At 47.8% G+C, this 17,974-nt stretch overlaps 2 protein-coding genes across 3 annotated transcripts in view; one reads left to right on the top strand and one right to left on the bottom strand.

The window, feature by feature from the left end:
* Positions 1 to 1,430: 1,430 nt before the first annotated feature.
* On the bottom strand, positions 1,431 to 9,101 carry DFFA (DNA fragmentation factor subunit alpha). Its single transcript, XM_032301790.1, has 6 exons — positions 8,883 to 9,101; positions 6,682 to 6,843; positions 5,266 to 5,408; positions 3,289 to 3,478; positions 2,922 to 3,073; positions 1,431 to 2,220 (listed from the first exon to the last, which is right to left on the bottom strand). Exons 1-6 carry the CDS (start codon positions 9,004 to 9,006, stop codon positions 2,008 to 2,010), a joined length of 984 nt encoding a protein of 327 aa, XP_032157681.1. The 5' UTR covers positions 9,007 to 9,101; the 3' UTR covers positions 1,431 to 2,007.
* Positions 9,102 to 10,975: 1,874 nt separating this feature from the next.
* PEX14 (peroxisomal biogenesis factor 14) overlaps positions 10,976 to 17,974 on the top strand; it is a 139,093-nt gene continuing 132,094 nt past the window's right edge. For both annotated transcript variants that reach the window (XM_032301789.1, XM_032301787.1), the window contains exon 1: positions 10,976 to 11,070. In XM_032301789.1, the coding sequence (XP_032157680.1) occupies positions 11,035 to 11,070 (36 nt within the window). In that variant the 5' untranslated portion in view covers positions 10,976 to 11,034. The remainder of the gene's footprint in view (positions 11,071 to 17,974) is intronic.

The following is a 17,974-nucleotide window of genomic DNA, read 5'->3' as shown; positions in this document are numbered from 1 at the left end:
GCACAGCAGCGCAGGGAAGGTGAATGGCACTGTGGGCAGTAGAATGTGTTTGCGGCTGCAAGCTCTACGCATTTTGGGCCCGAGTTTGCAGACTAAGGTCTTTGCTGTATGGATCCATAGCTGGGGGCCCCCTCACGCAGCTCTGTCTTTGCTCCTGCCCCACCCCTGGGGGGAATAAGGGAACCTGCTCTCCAGCCTGAGCAAGGCACTGGGCTCCTCCTCAGACACTGCTTCATTTAACCCTTTCAACAGTGGGCTTGGTTCCCGCCAAGCCTACAGTACTTTCCCCATTATTCTACGCAGCCAAGAGGGTTGGTGGATTGGTTTCTAGCATAGCATACCAGCCCCGACACCCAGGCCAGCCAACGAGAGCTTTCCTGTGGATCGGACACACATCACTAAAGACAGTATTTTTTAACTCAGCGGGGCAAAGGTGGAGATGATGTTAGGACTGGTGAGTAGAGGTACCACTGTTCCTGGAATCCAGGCTCCCTTTACCGCTGGGCTCACTGTACAGTGCTCGCAGGGCTGTTTACTTGGCTTACACCATCAGCACTGTGCCCGCGATCAGAAATCTTTCGGCAGTTATGCTGTAGGCACAGGAGGACTTTTCCAGTTCGAGCTGACTCCCACTTCTTAGGTTGGTGTAACAAAACCAGTGATCTGGATGCAGAAGGAAGAGTGTGTGGACCCAAGAGAAAACACCTGAAAGTGGGAAGATCACTGGGAACCCGGTGGCTCAGTCATTATCAGTCATGATCCTGGGGTCCTGGGATCGAGCCCCGCATCGGGCTCCCTGATTGGCAGGGGGTCTGCTTCTCCCTCTGCCTCTGCTCTTCTCCCCAGTTTGTGCGTGTGCTTTCTCTAATAAATAAATAAAATCTTTAAAAAAAAAAAAAAAAAAGCGGGAAGAGTACTGGAATTCGAACGAGAATCCTGACCCTCCAATTAGCCTTCTGACATGGGGCCCGTCTCTGTGCTGCACTGAGCACAGCTTTGCTCATGGGTGTGAGACGGGGAGCCGCACCCTGGCAGCTCACTCAGTTTTGTGAGGCTCCAGGATGGTCAGTGCTGGCACACAGCAGACAGCAATGTACTAGAAGAATCCCCCACTGGCATTAGTGCCCCTCCAGGGGCATCCTGAAAGTGTGTGGGGATGTTTTCAGTTGTCTCGGGGCCTGCAGACTGCCACTGGCATTGAGCGGGCAGAGGGAGGCGGGCGATGCCAGTTCTGCCCGCCTGTGCAGGATGATTCTGGATAACGAAGAATCGGCCCATAGCATGCGTGAATTTGAATGTCATGCTGGACATTCATCTGGATGGAAATCTGTTCCAAGTCAGAGTACAAAACCCAAAGACCAAGTTTGTACAGAAACAGGAAGTACACAAACCAGAAGGCTCTGCTTTGCACCCAGAGAGACTCACAGTCGTATCACATGGAGATCGATTTAATGACCTTTCATCCCCCCTGCTGATGAAACATATCAGAAGACTGGAAACAGTCTCACAGTGGTAACAGATATAATTTCACAATTAGAAATGGCAAATTGCACTCACCATATGTCCCTGTGGTCTGCAAACTTAATACGTGTCTTTACACAAACCAAAAAACTCATTAACTTGAGACGCGAGTTTGTGGCCATACATCAACTCCGTTCTGTCACCTTCTCGACTATCATTTGTGTTTAGAATTCTGCAGTTCTGGCTTGAGAACAAGGACAGTGCGTCTGGAATTTCTTTTTACTGTCCTTGACAGTTTCTTTCAAACAGAAAACGTAAGAAGCTCTCATCAGAAGGGGCGGGGTTCTGTGGACACGGCCTCGTCATTAGAAGGTGGAAGGGCTCTTCGGGAAGGGAAGGCCGCCGGTCCTCCGGCCTGCTGCGGGAGAACACCCCGGAAGCGGGGGTGGGGGGGTGGGGCGGCCACCAGTAAGGCACCAGCTCGGGGAAACAGGCTGAAGGTATTTCTCGCGAATAAAAACAAGGTCGCAGGTTCTCCAGCGGCGGCTACGCGGGCTCTTGTTTAGCTCGCTTGGGCTCCGGCGGTTCTCCGGGCGGCGAGCTCTTCCTCGTGGACATGCTCCGGAGAGAACGCAGGCTCTGCACCTGCTGGAGCCGCCGGCTGAGCTCCTGGTGACAGGCCTGCTGCACCGTCTCCGTCTTCTTTACGTCCCAGCTCAAGGCAACGGCCAGCGCTCTGGGGTCTTCCTTGGTGACCAACTGCGGCAAGAACAAGAGCCACTGAGAACCATGACCTCTGCTCGCAGGCTCCCGGGAGCTTCTTTAGGGGAACAAGACCAGGCCACACCAGCCTGGGCTATGTCCTGGCGCGGAAATGGCAGCGTTTTCGTTTGCATTTGGCCTCCACAGGCCTTTTCTTACCCTCCAACACCGCCAGGAAAGGATCTCTGGAAAGGCAAGTCCTCCACTTACAGGAACTGTAGCCCAGCGCGAGTCAATAGGCTTCCTCCCTCCCAGCGACACTGGGGAGGTGCGTGGGACAGGGGCGAGGATGAAGGACGAGAAGTGGCATCGGCTTCCGGTTCCATGGCTGCGGAGCCAGCACAAGAGGACCCCCGCAGGTGTGCCTTTCACTACATCCCGCGTGCGCCTCACCGCCCACGGACTGTCCTCCGGGGCCGACAGAACCAGACACCTGAGCCCTGCCATTCCTCCCTGTCAACGTTTGCTCACTCCATAGCCCGCTGTGCCCCAGAGAATAATGTTTGACGATCTGAGGGAGTGCACCCCGTTTTGCTCAAGCCGTGTGATATAGATTAAATGAGATGCTTTGCAAACGGGCAGCTGTGAGTCAGGGTCTGCAGAGGTGGAAAGCGCCCTCGCACGCGCCTCTGCAGGGCAACACTGCACCCCCGGGGGGAGTGGCTCGGTGCAGCTCAGGGTCCCTGGTTCTCGCCCACCTCCAAATCCCGGCTAGACAGACTCAGCTCTGGGGCCGGCTTCTCCTTCAGCGCGGTAAGGACCTGGCCGGTAAGGGTGACTCCGGATGAGCTCTCACGGTTAGTGCCCGCATCGACTGCATCCATGTCATCACTGAAGCTGGCGCTGGACTCTGCAAAGCAGACGCGACGGAGACGGCACACGGTGTGAGTGCACCGCTGCACACCCAGCAATCAGGCAGGACGGAAGCAAGTCATTTCATTTCAGGACACCAGCAGCTGCGGCTGCTCGCCTGTCTGACCCTCTTATAAACCCCGGTTCTCTCCCCAGGAAAGGCTCTCTAGGCCTTCGGCCCTCAGGGGGACTCCCCTGGCCAGTGGTTCCTACCTTGTTGCTTTGACAAGATGCTGCCCTCCTTCTCCAAAGCCTGGAGGTAGAGCTCCAAGAGCTGCTTGGACTGACGGGCTTCCTCCCTCTGGTCAAGCACCTGCTGGAGGGTGTTCTGAAGCCCCTGCACCGTGATGCAACTTTGGCAGAGTTCCTGAGCCAGGTCTGAACACGGAACATCAATGAGCACCTAATGAGCAAAACAGACTTTAAGAAACCTACAAATAGGGGCACCTGGGTGGCTCAGTGGGTTAAGCCGCTGCCTTCGGCTCGGGTCATGATCTCAGGGTCCTGGGATCGAGTCCCACATCGGGCTCTCTGCTCAGCAGGGAGCCTGCTTCCCTCTCTCTCTCTGCCTGCCTCTCCATCTACTTGTGATTTCTCTCTGTCAAATAAATACATAAAATCTTAAAAAAAAAAAAAAGAGTAAATATGCTTCCACTTGTGTAATATAGGGGAGGAGAAAATATACTTGTATTTACTAGTATATAAAATAGCCCTAGAATGGGAATCTGAGAGATTGGTTATCTCTGGGAAGGGAAATGTAGTGGCTGGGGCAGGAGTAAGATTTTTCACGTACACCCCTCCCCCCCCAGCACCTCCTCCCACACCCCTCCCCCACCAGGCCAGGCAAACAGCTTTACTGAGATATAATTCACACACCTCACAATTCATCCACAGGACGGGCATACCTAGGTGGGTTTAGTACCCTCACAGAGCTGTGCAGTCATCGCCGCGATCCAGTTCAGAACATTTTCACCACCCCGAAAAGAACTGTACCTACTAGCAATTACTCGGTTTCTTCTCCAAGTTCCCCCAACCGCAGCCCCAGGCAGTCCACTCGCCTACCTTCTATCTCTATGGATTTGGCTATTGCGGCCCCTTCATAGAAATGCAACTATAAATCTGTAGTCTTACACATCTGGCTTCTCTCACTTAGCACAGTATTTTGAAGGCTTGTCCATGTCACAGCGCGTGTTAATCCGACATTCCTCTAAGGGCTGAATGACACGCCACTGTGCGGCTCGGCCACATTGGACTCAGCCGTTCATCAGTGCCTGGCATGTTTCGAATGCTTTCACTTCTGGGCTACCAGGATAGCTTTCCATACCCCTCGGATTTTGAGCCATGTGACTGTATTCATAGTATTTATTCAAATATATAAGCTTCTAAGTTTAAAAATTACCAAAGCCACTCCTTGAAGGGGCCTCCCCGACCTCCCCATCTAGACCGCTAGCCCTGCTGCTCTCGGCACACTGCCCCACCCGCTACCCCTCTAAGATGCTTCCCTCCATCAGAATTCTGGGTCTGGCTTGTTCACCACTGCACCCCTAGACAGGACCCTGCCAGGTACAGGGCAGGGGCTCAAGAAATATTTTTTGGAATTAACACATACTATTTTTATCCCAGTTTTACTGGACAGGAAATATAGGCAAAGAGGCTAAGTTACTGGCTCAAAGCCGTAGTGAAGGAGCTGAGATTTCACTTGGTTCCTCTCAACTCCATACTCTGGCGCTACGTCCTTAACTCCCCGCCCCGCTCCGTGAGCCTAAATAGGTCTAGTGGGGCCTGGACATCTGAATTTTCTTTTTTCTTTTTTAAGATTTTATTTATTTATTTTGAGAGAGATGGAGAGTGAGAGAGCAGGGGAGGGGCAGAGGGAGAGAGAATCTCAAGCAGATTTCGTGCTGAACACAGAGCCTGATGCGGGGCTCCATTTCACCACTGTGAGATCGTGACCTGAGCCAAAATCAAGAGTCGGACACTTAACTGACTGTACCCCCCCAGGCACCCCTGAGCTTCTGTATTTTCTACTCTAGGTGCGAGAATTAGAAAATGAAGAGTCTTGGTTGTCACCAAAGTAGCGTTTGAGAATTAAGAAATAATGAAATTATTCTGGCAAGATGCATGGAAACTAAGGGGCTGGGGGCAGCGGAGGCCGGGTGAGTGTGGCTGCGGGCTGTGGAGGGGGCTTACCTGGAGGTCTTCCTCGGACAGGAGGATGATGCTGGACAGGTCCTCCTTCAGCTGCCTGGCCACATGCTTCCACTTCAGCCCTGCCCCGCTGTCTGTTTCATCCACGTCAAAGGACTCTTGGGAAATCCATGCTGTGCCTCCATCTGACATGGGGGGAAGCCAGTCACAGAGAGACCCGAGGTGCTATGTTCACCTCCTCCTCCAACACACAGGCCTCGAGGATACTGTACGTGCTTCCCTGACCATTTAGGATAATTTCAGTGGTGAAGAAGAGCCTTTCCTCAGGGGTTCAGAGGAAAGCCAATCCTCATCTAGGACCTCTATTTTCCCTTCTTTCCCACCTTCAATTTTTTCCTGTTTGAAACTGCTCTGTATCCTTCTTACGGAAAGAAGCCACTTTAAACCTGATGCACGATCATGCACACCCAGGACCCTGCCACACTTCCCTTTAGGTGGGCTGTATTTCTGCGTGCACCCCGTTTCTGTACACAAAAACGTTCATTGTCCGCAGCACTTTCTCCTGTGCTTGGGGTTAGTCTCATCCTTGACCGGAGCAGCTGTAGCCACTGTCTGCTGTCCCTGGGGCTGAGTAAAAAGGCGACTGGCAGAGCCACTGCTGGAGGGTGACTTCCTCAATTTAGCGGCATGGTGGCTTTCTCCAATGGGGACATTTCTTAGCCTTTGATCCTTGCTCATCAATATTAGTCCCCTTTGTATCTCCAGTGATGATGATGGTGTAACACTTACTGAGAGCTTTCTGTGGGTCAGGCAAGATCTACAGGTTTTTTATCAGTGGTTCTCAACTGGGAGTGACTTTGCCTCCCCCCTGGGAAGACATTTGACAACGTCTGAAGGCATTTTTGGTTGTCACAAATGGGGTAAAGAGATACTGCTGGCATCTAGCCGGCAAAGGCCAAGGTTGCTGCTCATATCCTGCAATGGACAGAACAGTCCCCACAACAAAGAATTCTCCAGCACAAAATGTCAATAGTATTGTTGAGAAAGCCTGGTTTGGTATATACTATGTTCTATCAGCCCTACCACACCTAGGAGAGAGAGGTACTACAATTATTACCTCAGTAAGGTGCTAAGAAGTTAGGGAACTTGCTCAAGGTCACATGGCTAGCAAATAGTACTCTGGAGTGAATCTGGACTGCTTGACTCTGCCTGGATCTCCCTGCCATGCCGCATTTTAGTTACTGTTGGTCTTTAAGTTATTTGAGAACCGGGCCCACGTCTCATTCATCTTTACTCCAAGACTCTGCACCACGCCATGGCAGGCAGAAGGGGCTCAGTAAATGTTAGCTGCGTAAATGCTGAACCAGACAAGCGGCAACTAGGCGTCTGTGCAGTAGAATGAATCACGGTGGATGCTGTATTGCTTAGATGACTTCATATGTGGCCAGGGTTTCTTACCTGAATTGCTGTATGCCCACTTCTCATTATTGGCCAACGCTACAAACTTGGTATTGGAAGGTAAACACAGGAAGTAATCGTCATCATCCACGATGGTGCCGTCCTCTGCCAGAACCAGGGTGACTGGAGCCAGGGACTTATCAATGGCCAGAATGTCACAGGCTAAGAGGAATAAAAAATTTGGCAATTGACAAAGTATCCATAAGGAAATTATATCTGTCCCTGTACTCTCACTAATATATGCTCCCAGAGCATAGCAGAATTCCTGGTAGTTAACGTAACTACAACAACAACTAAAACTACTGGCAAATATACCACTTACTACATGCCTGGTACTAAGTGCTTCTCGTATACAGTATTCTCCTAAAAATCCTCTAAGTATGGATGATTGTTATTCCCATTTTACAGATGTCAAACCCAAGGCTCAGGGAGGTTAAGTAACTTGTCCAAAGTCACACAGTAAGTATCAGAGCTAAGATTTAAACCCCACAGACTGACTCTTGTAGCTTCTCTACCTTCACGTTAGAAGGCCCTCATACAACTTTACTTGAAAGGCAGTTTTGGTTTGAAAAACAAAGCAAAGTCTGATTTGATTCCATGGGAACGGGCAGTCTTTCATTCATTTACGTGGTGGTCATCTTAAATTCTCCTGTGTCAAAAGTCAAAAGAAAGAAAGAAAAGAGAGAAAGGAAAGAAAAGAAGGAAAAGGAAAGAAAAAAAGAAAAGAACAGAAAAAAAGGGGGTGCCTGGGTGGCTCAGTGGGTTAAGCCTCTGCCTTTGGCTCAGGTCATGATCCCAGGGTCCTGGGATCGAGCCCCGCATCGGGCTCTCTGCTCAGCAGGGAGCCTGCTTCCCCCTCTCTCTCTGCCTGCCTTTCTGCCTGCCTCTCTGCCTACTTGTGATCTCTCTGTCAAATAAATAAATAAAATCTTAAAAAAAAAAAAGAAAAAAGGAAATGCTTTGTGTCCTTTGAAGCATTGATCTCTGCATCCTTTCTAACCTACAGGAAGGCACAAGAGAAGCAGAAGTTTGTATCAGTAGCGTCTCATCTTTATTGTCACAGGGCAAGAGGCTTGTCCAGGGAAGTCTGCACCTCCCATTTGGTGATGACAAAGTCTAAAATGCGACTGGGATGAGAGTGAGAAGTAAAGTAGCCACGAGCGACATATATGGTTGGGCAGTGCTGTCCAGCACCCGAACAGAACCGCAAGTCTTGCAAAGGCTGAGCTCCAGAGAACACAAACACTTAACACAAGCTTCTGTGCCCAGCGCATCCAGCTAATGCACTCAAGGGGAACTAAAACGTAAGCACCCTAATGTCCGGAAAAATAAGTTCACGTTGGTATGGCAAAAGCCATCTCACTAAAGCATCTATAACGCTTTGGCTGCTCCTGGGTCTCTGAAAGATTCCTGTCTGGTATCTTTCGGGTCTTGGTGACTCTGAGAAAAAGCACTGAACACTGACATCCCCTTTGACTACATTCCTGGGGACCGCTCGGCTCACACCTTTAACCAGTACAACTTCTGTGGATAAACAATCCATTGCTACCGGCTCATAATACTTGTAAGTCATGTAAATGCATCATCTGCTTTGAGAGTCCCAAGGATCCTGTGAAGCAGGGCTGGAAATATTAGACCCATTTTGCGGATGAGAAAACTGAGGGTCGCGGGCTGCTTAAGTACAAGGTCAAGCGGCTAGTCAGTGTGGGGCCGGGACTCAGAACTCTGGTCATTCACAGCACCTGCCCCTTGCCTGGAACTCCAGAATGGTCTGCAGCATTTCCCTCTTGGCCACACAAGTGCCTGCCAGAACTGACGGTGCAAAGGCGCTCCCACCCTGCCCGGGGGCTCAGCTGGGGGCGCCAGGATCACCGCAGGGAGCCCGGGAGGCAGGAATACACCCCGGGCTGGGTCTGGTCCGAGATCTGAGTGATTTTAGGCAATGCACCCAAGTCCAGTCGGTCTTAATTTGCATATTGCTTCCCGTCTACCTTCCCACCATGAGGAGTCTCACACGAGATAATCGCTTTGAAATTTGTCAATCGCTGTGCCCACGTCGGTTATTTCCGTCCCAAGTCGCTCCAGCTGACCCGGCTTCGCCCCTGCCAGACATCCTCACCCGGGCCGGCTCCCCGCAGCCACAGCCCCCGCCCCGGCCTCGACCCCGGCCCCCACAGCCTCCGCCCGCGTCCCGCGCCCACCCTTGCTCCTCAGCTCCTCGAGACAGGAGGCCGCCACGCCATGCTGCTCTCGGCTGTGGTTGCGGCGCAGCAGACAAGGCTTCAGAGCCCGGGTCTCAGTCTCGGCTTCCCCGACCACCTCCATTCTCTTCAGGGTGGGACCTGACTGACTCGGGGAAGTCAGGGAGGTTCCGCGCGGCGCCCTCCTCCCTCCCGCGGCGTGCCGGGAGATGTAGTTCTCTTTGCGGCAAATCACGCGTACCACCAAGGCACGCCGGGAGATGTAGTTTTAGTTGCGGCTAATCACGTACGGCTTCGGGGGCGTGCCGGGAGCTGTAGTCTCTTGGTTCGAAGCCTACTTCGTTATGTGGCTCAGTTCGGCCCAGGGGAGTGTTTTTGTACTTTATATTTAGGATTTTCAGTACCGGGATCAAAATGAGGTCAACAGGGATTTATTTTGCATTATGAAAGACACGCATATATACTCCCTTGTGTTTTTAGAGCACTCTTGTTTACATATATAGATGCCTAATGTTAATATTTAAATGGAACAATCTGTCATTGTACTGTATTAGTTTGTTTTCCCTCTCCAAACTGAAAAGATCTGTAAGATGTCCCAACTTTCAGGATAATCTGAAGGAAGTCAGTTTAAAAATTGATGACTGTAGTTTTCAGTCCTGCTGAAAATGTAACAGAGAAGCATAAGATACATTTCCACCAGTTCGATTCCCTGCTTTAGCTGTGCAAATTGGGTTGAGATCCCGGAACAAAATGCTTACACAACTAGATTAAACATTAAGGTCTCAAAGAAAGCAGAGGGGATGGGACGCCTGGGTGGCTCAGTTGGTTGGACGACTGCCTTCGGCTCAGGTCATGATCCTGGAGTCCCGGGATCGAGTCCCGCATCGGACTCCCAGCTCCATGGGGAGTCTGCTTCTCCCTCTGACCTTCTCCTCGCTCATGCTCTCTCTCACTGTCTCTCTCTCAAGTAAATAAATAAAATCTTAAAAAAAAAAAAAAAAAAAAGAAAGCAGAGGGGAAAGGGAAAATGTAAACCACATCACAGTTTGAGATTGTCCAGATGCTGCTTGGCAATAAATTCATCTTCATTCTAATACTGCTACTTACCCACTCTGAAAAATTAAACATTAAAATAATAATAAAAAAATTAGGGGCATCTGGGAGGCTCAGTGGGTTAAGCCTCTGCCTTTGGCTCAGGTCATGATCTCAGGGTCCTGGGATGGAGCCCTGCAGGGGAGGGGGGGGGCTCTGCTCAGCAGGGAGCCTGCTCCCCCCCTTGCCTACTTGTGATCTCTCTCTCAGACAAATAAATAAATAAAATCTTAAAAAAAAAAGTTTCCTCCTTTAAAAGTGGGGGCATATTATGTAAACAAGAAATAACCCATATTCATTGAGTCTCTTTCATATTTTGTTTATAAGAAAATAAGATATCTCCTAAGAAAAGAGTAGGCATTTAAAACAGCTTTTGGTAGGGGGAATTGTTACTTGAGGCAACCGTTTTGAACACTCCATAATCAATCACAAAACACAACTGCAATACGAACTGAGTTCTAATACATGCAATCTTTTCGTGTAATTTTATAGTTAGCTTAAAACCTAACTACTATAAAGTAAGAATGTGGAAGCTTCTCTTTTCCAAAAAAGCTCCATTCAGCGTTCTCCTAATAGATCTGCAAACCTTTATCAGACCTATCTCCAAGATGCTGTAGTTGTGTGTGCAGGAGCTGAGTCTTGGATCTTTTTATTTCTAGCGGTTACCAAAGTGCCTGGCAAATAGTAGGCATTCAACAAACGGTACTGAACTGAGCCTAAATTAATTAATTTCCAAGTTTCTTCCCATTCATTCATTTATTAAAGACTTTGTGAGTCCCTACCTGTACCCAAGGCATCGTGGGGATGGGCAGAGATTTAATTCAATGAGAATAATACACATATAAAAATGCAAAAAGGACGGACTTAGGATCTTCCTGGCCAGCGGAGACCTAGTGGCAATAGCTTGAGGTGACCCAGCCGTGGGAGTTCACTCTCCTCCCTACGTGCCTGCCATCGACCAGCTCAGTTCCGGCTACTTCGGTCTGGGCGTGTGTGCGAGAGCGAGGGCGCTTGGGAGAAGCCTCGCCCAGCGGCGATAGATTAGTTAGGCCTCAGAAAGATGGCGTCCTCGGAGCAGGCAGAGCAGCCGAGCCAGGTAAGGGGAGTGGGACTGCCCTGCCGTAGTGGCGGGGACCCTGGCTGGAGGGGGCGCTCGGCGTGCGGCTGGCAGCCGAGTGGGGGCCCAGAGCCTCCGCAGCGAGTGGCCCCGACCTCTTGCCCCCTCCTGGGCCCCGCCCCTCCTCAGGTCCTAGCCGTCCGGCCCCTCCCCCGGTGACCCCTCTTAGACCACATTCCCGAGCCCGGGCTCGGGGGCACCGCGGGCCCCCACTTCCAGCCTGAGGGCCCCTCAGGCCCCACTTGCGCTTGGCCGGGACGGTGGCAGGACGCTTGAGAAGCCTCCAGCCCTGAGCCGTAAGGGCCCCTGCTTGAGAAGATAGGGGTGAGAGGCTCGATCGTTCTCGGTTGTCCGCTCCCAGGAGGGCCCAGACTCCGTCAGGGGTCCCACTTTCCCACAGCCTCAGCCTCGCTGAAGTGGCGCCACTGCCAGCCTCTCTGTCACCTTTGCGCGTTCCCTGCCAAATTGGAGGGTCGGAAATGTACTTGGACCCTCGCAGTGCGTTGGTAGGAAAGGGACTCACTTGTAAACAACAGACGCCACCAGGCTTTTGGTTGAGGATCCGTCCTTGCTTCCCAGAGTTTGGTTTTCTCCGCCAAAGGACTCCGTTCTAGCTTTTCAGACACCGATTCAGCTAACTCCCATTCCATTTAGGGGACCTTGAGGGCCGGTGCTCTTGCCTGTACGTCTGCTGTCGGAAAGCAGTGGATGATAAGGCCTAGGAAAGGATTTGAAATTCAGAGGTGGAGTGGGCTGGAGTAGACATGGATGGGGTAAGCGGTACCGAGCATTTACTGAGGGTGTGCTGTCATGCTGGGGACAAATTAACGTTTATGGTTGTTTAGTGCTCATTATGACCTTTATGAAAATCAGGCTGTTAACTGCCATTTCACAGAAGTGGATGCTTAAGGTCTGTAACATGCCCTAAATCATGTGTCTGATTGGCTCTGGATTTAAACCCAGATGTGTGACTCCACTAGTTACCACACATGCTTACATTTAGTTAGGATTAGACAGAGGAAGAAGAAAATGGTTCCAGTCTGGACTTCATCATTCACCTCCCACCTCCTTGAAGCCCCTGTAGACTTTTCATAGGTTACTGGTATTTTCCTTCCTTGGGAGAAGAACACTCCTTAAAGTTTCTTACTGTTATATTCTTCATGATAAGTCTATTACAGGAATAGCACTTAAGAGGAGCTGTGTGTTCCCCAGACCAGCTTCTGTTAGCAGAGTGCCTGATTCAGAAAGATGTCTGGATTGTAAATTATGGGAAATAACTAAGACTGATTCTGGCCTTCTCACTGTCAGAAATTCTGGAGTGTAGGAGTGTCTCAGAGGAGGGGGCCTTCTTTCTTGCCTTCTACCTCATTGCTTGCTCAAATGCTGAGGCTTCTCAGAATCTAGGCCTTTCTGAACTGTTCTATGTTAGGAATGTTCACAGGCTGAGATTAAAGGGGTCTTCAGTCCTGATTCTTCTAGGACTTTTAATTTGCCAGTGCTGTGAAGGCTACTAAAACGCTTGCCACTTGGAACCATTGTAGTGCCCAAGGATTCCTTTGGTTCTGGAAATTGTCCTCTCTGTATGTGTAGAAGGGATCTAAGGTCCTTTCAGAGGGTTTGGCCAGCACTTGTTTGGTTTTCAGCTCTGCTGCTCCTTTGCCCTCCTTTCCAAAGCTGGTAGAGATGGGATTGCATCAGAATACGCTGGCAGTCTCGGGAGAATTTGAGGTCCTCATGCCAAATTCTGTCACTGTCTAACAATAAGCTGCAAGTGCACACTTATGAAATGAACGAACTCTTTTCAGCAGTTGCTTGTCATTTTATTTTCAAGTCCTGATCTACTTGGCTTCCCATTCCTCCAGTCAAAGTGGAATGGAATTGAAGGGACTATTTGGATGATTCCCTGCAAACCTGGTCTGTAAGAAGGAACACATTTTGCCTTTGGGGCTGAGTCAGTATTTGTTTCATAGAAGGTCTGTGGGTGAGCTTTGTGGCCTCAGTCGCTCATTTTGAAAGCTACAGGGTGATAACCAACCCTTTCTTCCTTTGAGAGACAGTGTAGAGCAGTGGTGTGGGCTCCAAAGCCATCCCTATCGGCTTAGAATCCTAGCCCCACTACTTAACAGCTGTGTGATCTTGGGCAAGGTACTTCTTTGGCTTTAGTTTCTCCATCTGCACAATAGGAATAACACCAGTGCCTATCTCAAAGGATTTCTCTGAGAATAAATAAACTCACTTGATCAATTAATTAATTAATCAAAATATTTATTTATTTATTTATAAGATTTTATTTATTTATTTGACAGACAGAGATCACAAGTAGGCAGAGAGACAGGCAAAGGGAAGCAGGCTCCCCCCTGAGCAGAGAGCCTGACGCGGGGGCTCTATCCTAGGACCCCAGGATCATGACCTGAGCTGAAGGCAGAGGCTTTAGCCCTCTGAGCCACCCAGGAGCCCCTATTTAAAAAGATTTATTGATTTTTTAATTTTTATTTAAAAAAAAATTTTTTTTTTAAATTTATTTTTTAATTTATTTGACACACAGAGAGAGCACAAGTAGGCAGAGAGGCAGGCAGAGAGAGAGGGGGAAGCAGGCTCCCTGCCGAGCAGAGAGCCCGATGCAGTACTCGATCCCAGGACCCTGAGATCATGACCTGAGCTGAAGGCAGCGGTTTTACCCACTGAGCCACCCAGGCGCCCCAAAAGATTTATTTATTTGAAAGAGAGAATGCACACGTGTGCGTCAGCAGGTGAGGGGCAGAGGGAGAGGGAGACAGAGTCTCAAGTAGACTTCCCACTGAGTGTGGAGCCCGATGGGGATTTGATCCCACAACCCTGAGATCATGACCTGAGCTGAAACCAAGAGTTAGACACTTAACCAATTGAGCCACCTAGGTGCTTCTAAATTAACTTAATTTTAGAACAGTGCTTGACATAGTGTGTTATCTGTTATTATAGCATTCATTAAACTCTGGATTTTCACTTACAAATGAGAAATCTTTTTTCAAGTCTTATAATGTTTTTTTGGGGGCATGATTTTTCACAGATTGCCTGTCAGCCCACTGAAGTTCTTCTTTTATTTGTTTTGTAATTTCCTTCCAATTTAAAGGAATATCCTGAATGTTGGTGTTTATTCCAGTTGTCCTTTGTGACTTTTAGAAATCAGTAACATACTTGCTTTTTTTCATAATGGTGGTCTTTTTAGTTTTTCTTCAGGATGGTGTGTTGGAGTTGGAATTCAGGTTTATTGCTTCCTACCCTTGTTGTTTTCTTCACGTTACTCTGGTGTGCATGGTTGATCTTACAAGAGGCCCTTCTAGTCTGTATGTGGTGTGGCCCATAGGAACAGGAGCGGTTATCCTTGTTTCTGTACTTCCCCGCCAGTTGTCTTCAATGAAGAGCAGAAGCATGGTTCAGTTTGATTGTTTAGTGGGTTACTGACTATTGAGTCTATTACAGAGCATAGATTTCAAATCTGTCGAGATTCCCTGGATGTAGTATATTCGGGACTGAGAAAACCCAGAAGCAGGGAAGGGAGAAGAACACAGTGAGGACAGTAGGGAGTAGAAGAGCATGACTTTGTATCCTGACAGACTTTGAACTCGCACTCATGCGTATCTGACCTGCCACTCCACCTCTCTGACCCTGTTTTCCCCTTTGTAAAATAGCGATTACCCTGCAGGGTTGTTCTGAGGGTCAGCTGAAATCATGGACGTAAAGAGCATCTGCTTCAGTCAGTGTTCAGTCTGCTTTGGTTCCCTTCTCCGAGAATCTATGGGTAGTTTTAGAAATCTGCTGAACTCTTGAATCACAGGAGTTCAAACGAGATACTTTCCCCCTCACCTTTTTTCTATTTTGAAAAATTTCCAACCTCTAGAAATGTTGAAAAAATTATACAGAGAACTCTTGTAAAACTCCTATGAAAACTTCAAGATACACTGTTTACATTTTGCTGAATTTGCTTTATTTCTGTCTCTTTACATATTTTTTTTTGAAGATTTGAGGGTGAGTTACGGACATCATGGTATTCCATCCTAGAATACCTCACCTTGTCATAAGAGTGAGGTTATTCTCTTATATAACCGTGATACCATTATCACACAAGAAATTCAGTATTGAGGGGCGCCTGGGTGGCTCAGTGGGTTAAAGCCTCTGCCTTCGGCTCAGGTCGTGATCCCAGGGTCATGGGATCGAGCCCGGCATCGGGCTCTCTGCTCAGCGGGGAGCCTGCTTCCTCTTCTCTTTCTGCCTATCTCTCTGCCTACTTGTGATCTCGGTCAAATAAATAAATAAAATCTTAAAAAAGAAAAGAAACTTAATATTGATAAAATCTTATTTACTAATACAGTGCACATTCAGATTGTCCCAATTAAGAAAAATCCAAATCCAATCAAGAAATAGGGATTGCATTGATTTTTCTCTTTCATATGCTTTAATCTAGAATGATTCCTTAGTTTTTAAATTTTTTCTTTTTCTTTTCTTTTTTTAACATATACTCAGAAAGTGTACAAATTATGAGTCCGGCCTAGTGAATTCTAACAGTGAAAATACTTGTGTAACCAGTACTTACAGTAAGAAATCAAACATTACCAGGACTTCAGAAGCCCCTCTGGTGTCCCTCCTGTCCAACCCCCTAAAAGTTGCCCCCATCGTGACTTAAAATTCATACATTAATTTAATAGCTTATTAAGTGACAAAGTCCTTATGGCCAAAAACTTTACTGTGGTATTCTAAGAGGTGTCTTGTGGTCAGTTTAATGAGTTTTGACAAATGTATATACCTGTGTAACCACCACCATGGTCAAGAGCAAAATAATTCCAGTTTTCCTAAGTGTCCCCTTATGCTTTGTCCCAGTAAATCCTAGCCTTTGGCCTCAGGAAATCTGAACTACTTTCTGTCATATTGATTATATTTGTCTTTCCTAGAATTACATATGAATGAATTCATAGTGTATGTGTTCTTTTGTGTCTCACTTCTTTTGCTCAGAGTAATGTCTGTGAAGCCTACATTGTTGAATCAGTAATTCATTATTTTTTTTTTTAAAGATTTTATTTATTTGTCAGAGAGAGGGAGAGCGAGTGAGCACAGACAGACAGAATGGCAGGCAGAGGCAGAGGGAGAAGCAGGCTCCCTGCCGAGCAAGGAGCCCCATGTGGGACTTGATCCCAGGACACCGGGATCATGACCTGAGCCGAAGGCAGTGCTCAACCAACTGAGCCACCCAGGCACCCCAGTAATTCATTATTTTTTTATTAGTATGTAATATTCTCTTGTATAGACATACCACAATTTGTTGATCTGTTAGCCAGTTTATGGACATTTGGATTCTGTTAATTATCTATTTCTGCATAACAGCATTACAGCAAATTTATATAAATTACCAAAAAGAGCACACATTTTTTTTGTTTCATTTTTTGACACAGTTTAGCTGAGTCTGACAAGATAAGAAATCAAGGTGTCTGCTGGGGCTGTGATCTCATCTGGGTCTTGGCTGGGGAAGGATCTGCTTCCTAGCTCGTGTGGCTGTTGGCAGCATTTAGTTCCTTACGGCCTGTGGACTGAGGACCTCAGTGAGCCAGAGGCTACCAACATGTTTTTTGCCACAGGGGTCTTCCAAACATGGTCTCTTGGCTTCTTCAAAGCCAGAGGAAGAGAGTCTCTTAGCAAAATGGACATTATAGTCTTACATAGTGTAACCACATACATGTAATTATGTTCATCCTGTCATGTTTGCCATGTCCTGTTGGCCAAAAGCAAGTCACAGGTCCTGCCCGCTCTCAGTGGGACCACACAGGGGCAGAATACTAGGAAGTGGGGGTCCTGGGAATTACCTTTGAGTCTGTTCCCCCACATGATTGGTTCTAGTGGGGCTGCTCTGAATACTCATGTATTCTGAGGAGATATATTTTCATCTTTTTTGGTAAAAACTTAGGAGTAGAATTGCTGGGTCATGTGGTAAGTATATATTTAGTCTTATAATAAACTGCTCAAGTGATTTTACACAGTTGTACTTTTTATTCTCACCAGTAGTATAACAAACATTCTACTGTCCTACATCCATACCCACACTTGGTATTGTGTCTTTTTAATTTTAGCCATTCTACTGAGTATGTATTCAGTGGTATTTCCTTGTGGTTTTTTTGTGATGACTAATAACGTTAGGATCTTTTCATGTGCGTATTGGTAGAGACTGGGGTTCACCCCCCCCCATATGGATATAACTTATTCCAGTATCATTTCTTGAACAGGTTACCCTTCCTCCATTGAATTATCTTGCCACCTTTGTCAAAAATTAAAAAATTAGGGGCACCTGGGTGGCTCAGTCGGTTAGGTGTCTGCCTTCGGCTCATGTTGTGATCCTGGATCTAGTCCTGGGATTGAGCCCTACATCGGGCTTCCTGCTCAGCAGAGAGTCTGCCTCTCCCTCTGCCCCTCACCCCACTCGTGCTCTCTCTCTCAAATAAATAAATAAATAAATCTTTTTTAAAAATTTCAAAATTGTATATACGTAAGTCAGTTTCTGAGCTCTGTTTTGTTTATTTCTATGTCTCTCCTAATGCAAATGAAATGCTGTCTTGATTGCTGTAGATTTATAGTAGATCTTAAAATCAGGTAATGTAATGTCTTTTGACTGATTTTTCAGAATTGTGTTAGCTTTGGTCCATGGCATTTCCATACAAATTTTCATTTCATTTCTTATTATTTTTTAAGATTTTATTTATTCATTTGAGAGAAAGAAAGCATGAGCAGGGGGAGGGGCAGAAGAAGAGGGAGAAGCAAACCTCTGCTGAGCAGGGTGCCCGACACAGGGTTCAATCCCAGGACCCCAAGATCATGACCTGAGATGAAGACAGACGCTTAACTGACTGAGCCACCCAGGCAC

Source organism: Mustela erminea, chromosome 10 (assembly GCF_009829155.1).
Source record: "Mustela erminea isolate mMusErm1 chromosome 10, mMusErm1.Pri, whole genome shotgun sequence".
In the NCBI taxonomy this organism is placed as follows: domain Eukaryota; kingdom Metazoa; phylum Chordata; class Mammalia; order Carnivora; family Mustelidae; genus Mustela; species Mustela erminea.
The sequence above is the reverse complement of the archived record's forward strand: the minus strand, read 5'-3'. Positions and strand labels throughout refer to the sequence as shown.

What these genes read in the sequence shown, in the direction of transcription:
- DFFA (XM_032301790.1), bottom strand. Translation starts at nt 9,006, where the DNA reads ATGGAGGTGGTCGGGGAAGCCGAGACTGAGACCCGGGCTCTGAAGCCT. An exon ending in CGAGGAGCTGAGGAGCAAGG is followed by an intron (nt 6,844 to 8,882) that starts GTGGGCGCGGGA and finishes TATTCCTCTTAG; the next exon opens with CCTGTGACATTCTGGCCATT. An exon ending in GTGGGCATACAGCAATTCAG is followed by an intron (nt 5,409 to 6,681) that starts GTAAGAAACCCT and finishes CCCCCATGTCAG; the next exon opens with ATGGAGGCACAGCATGGATT.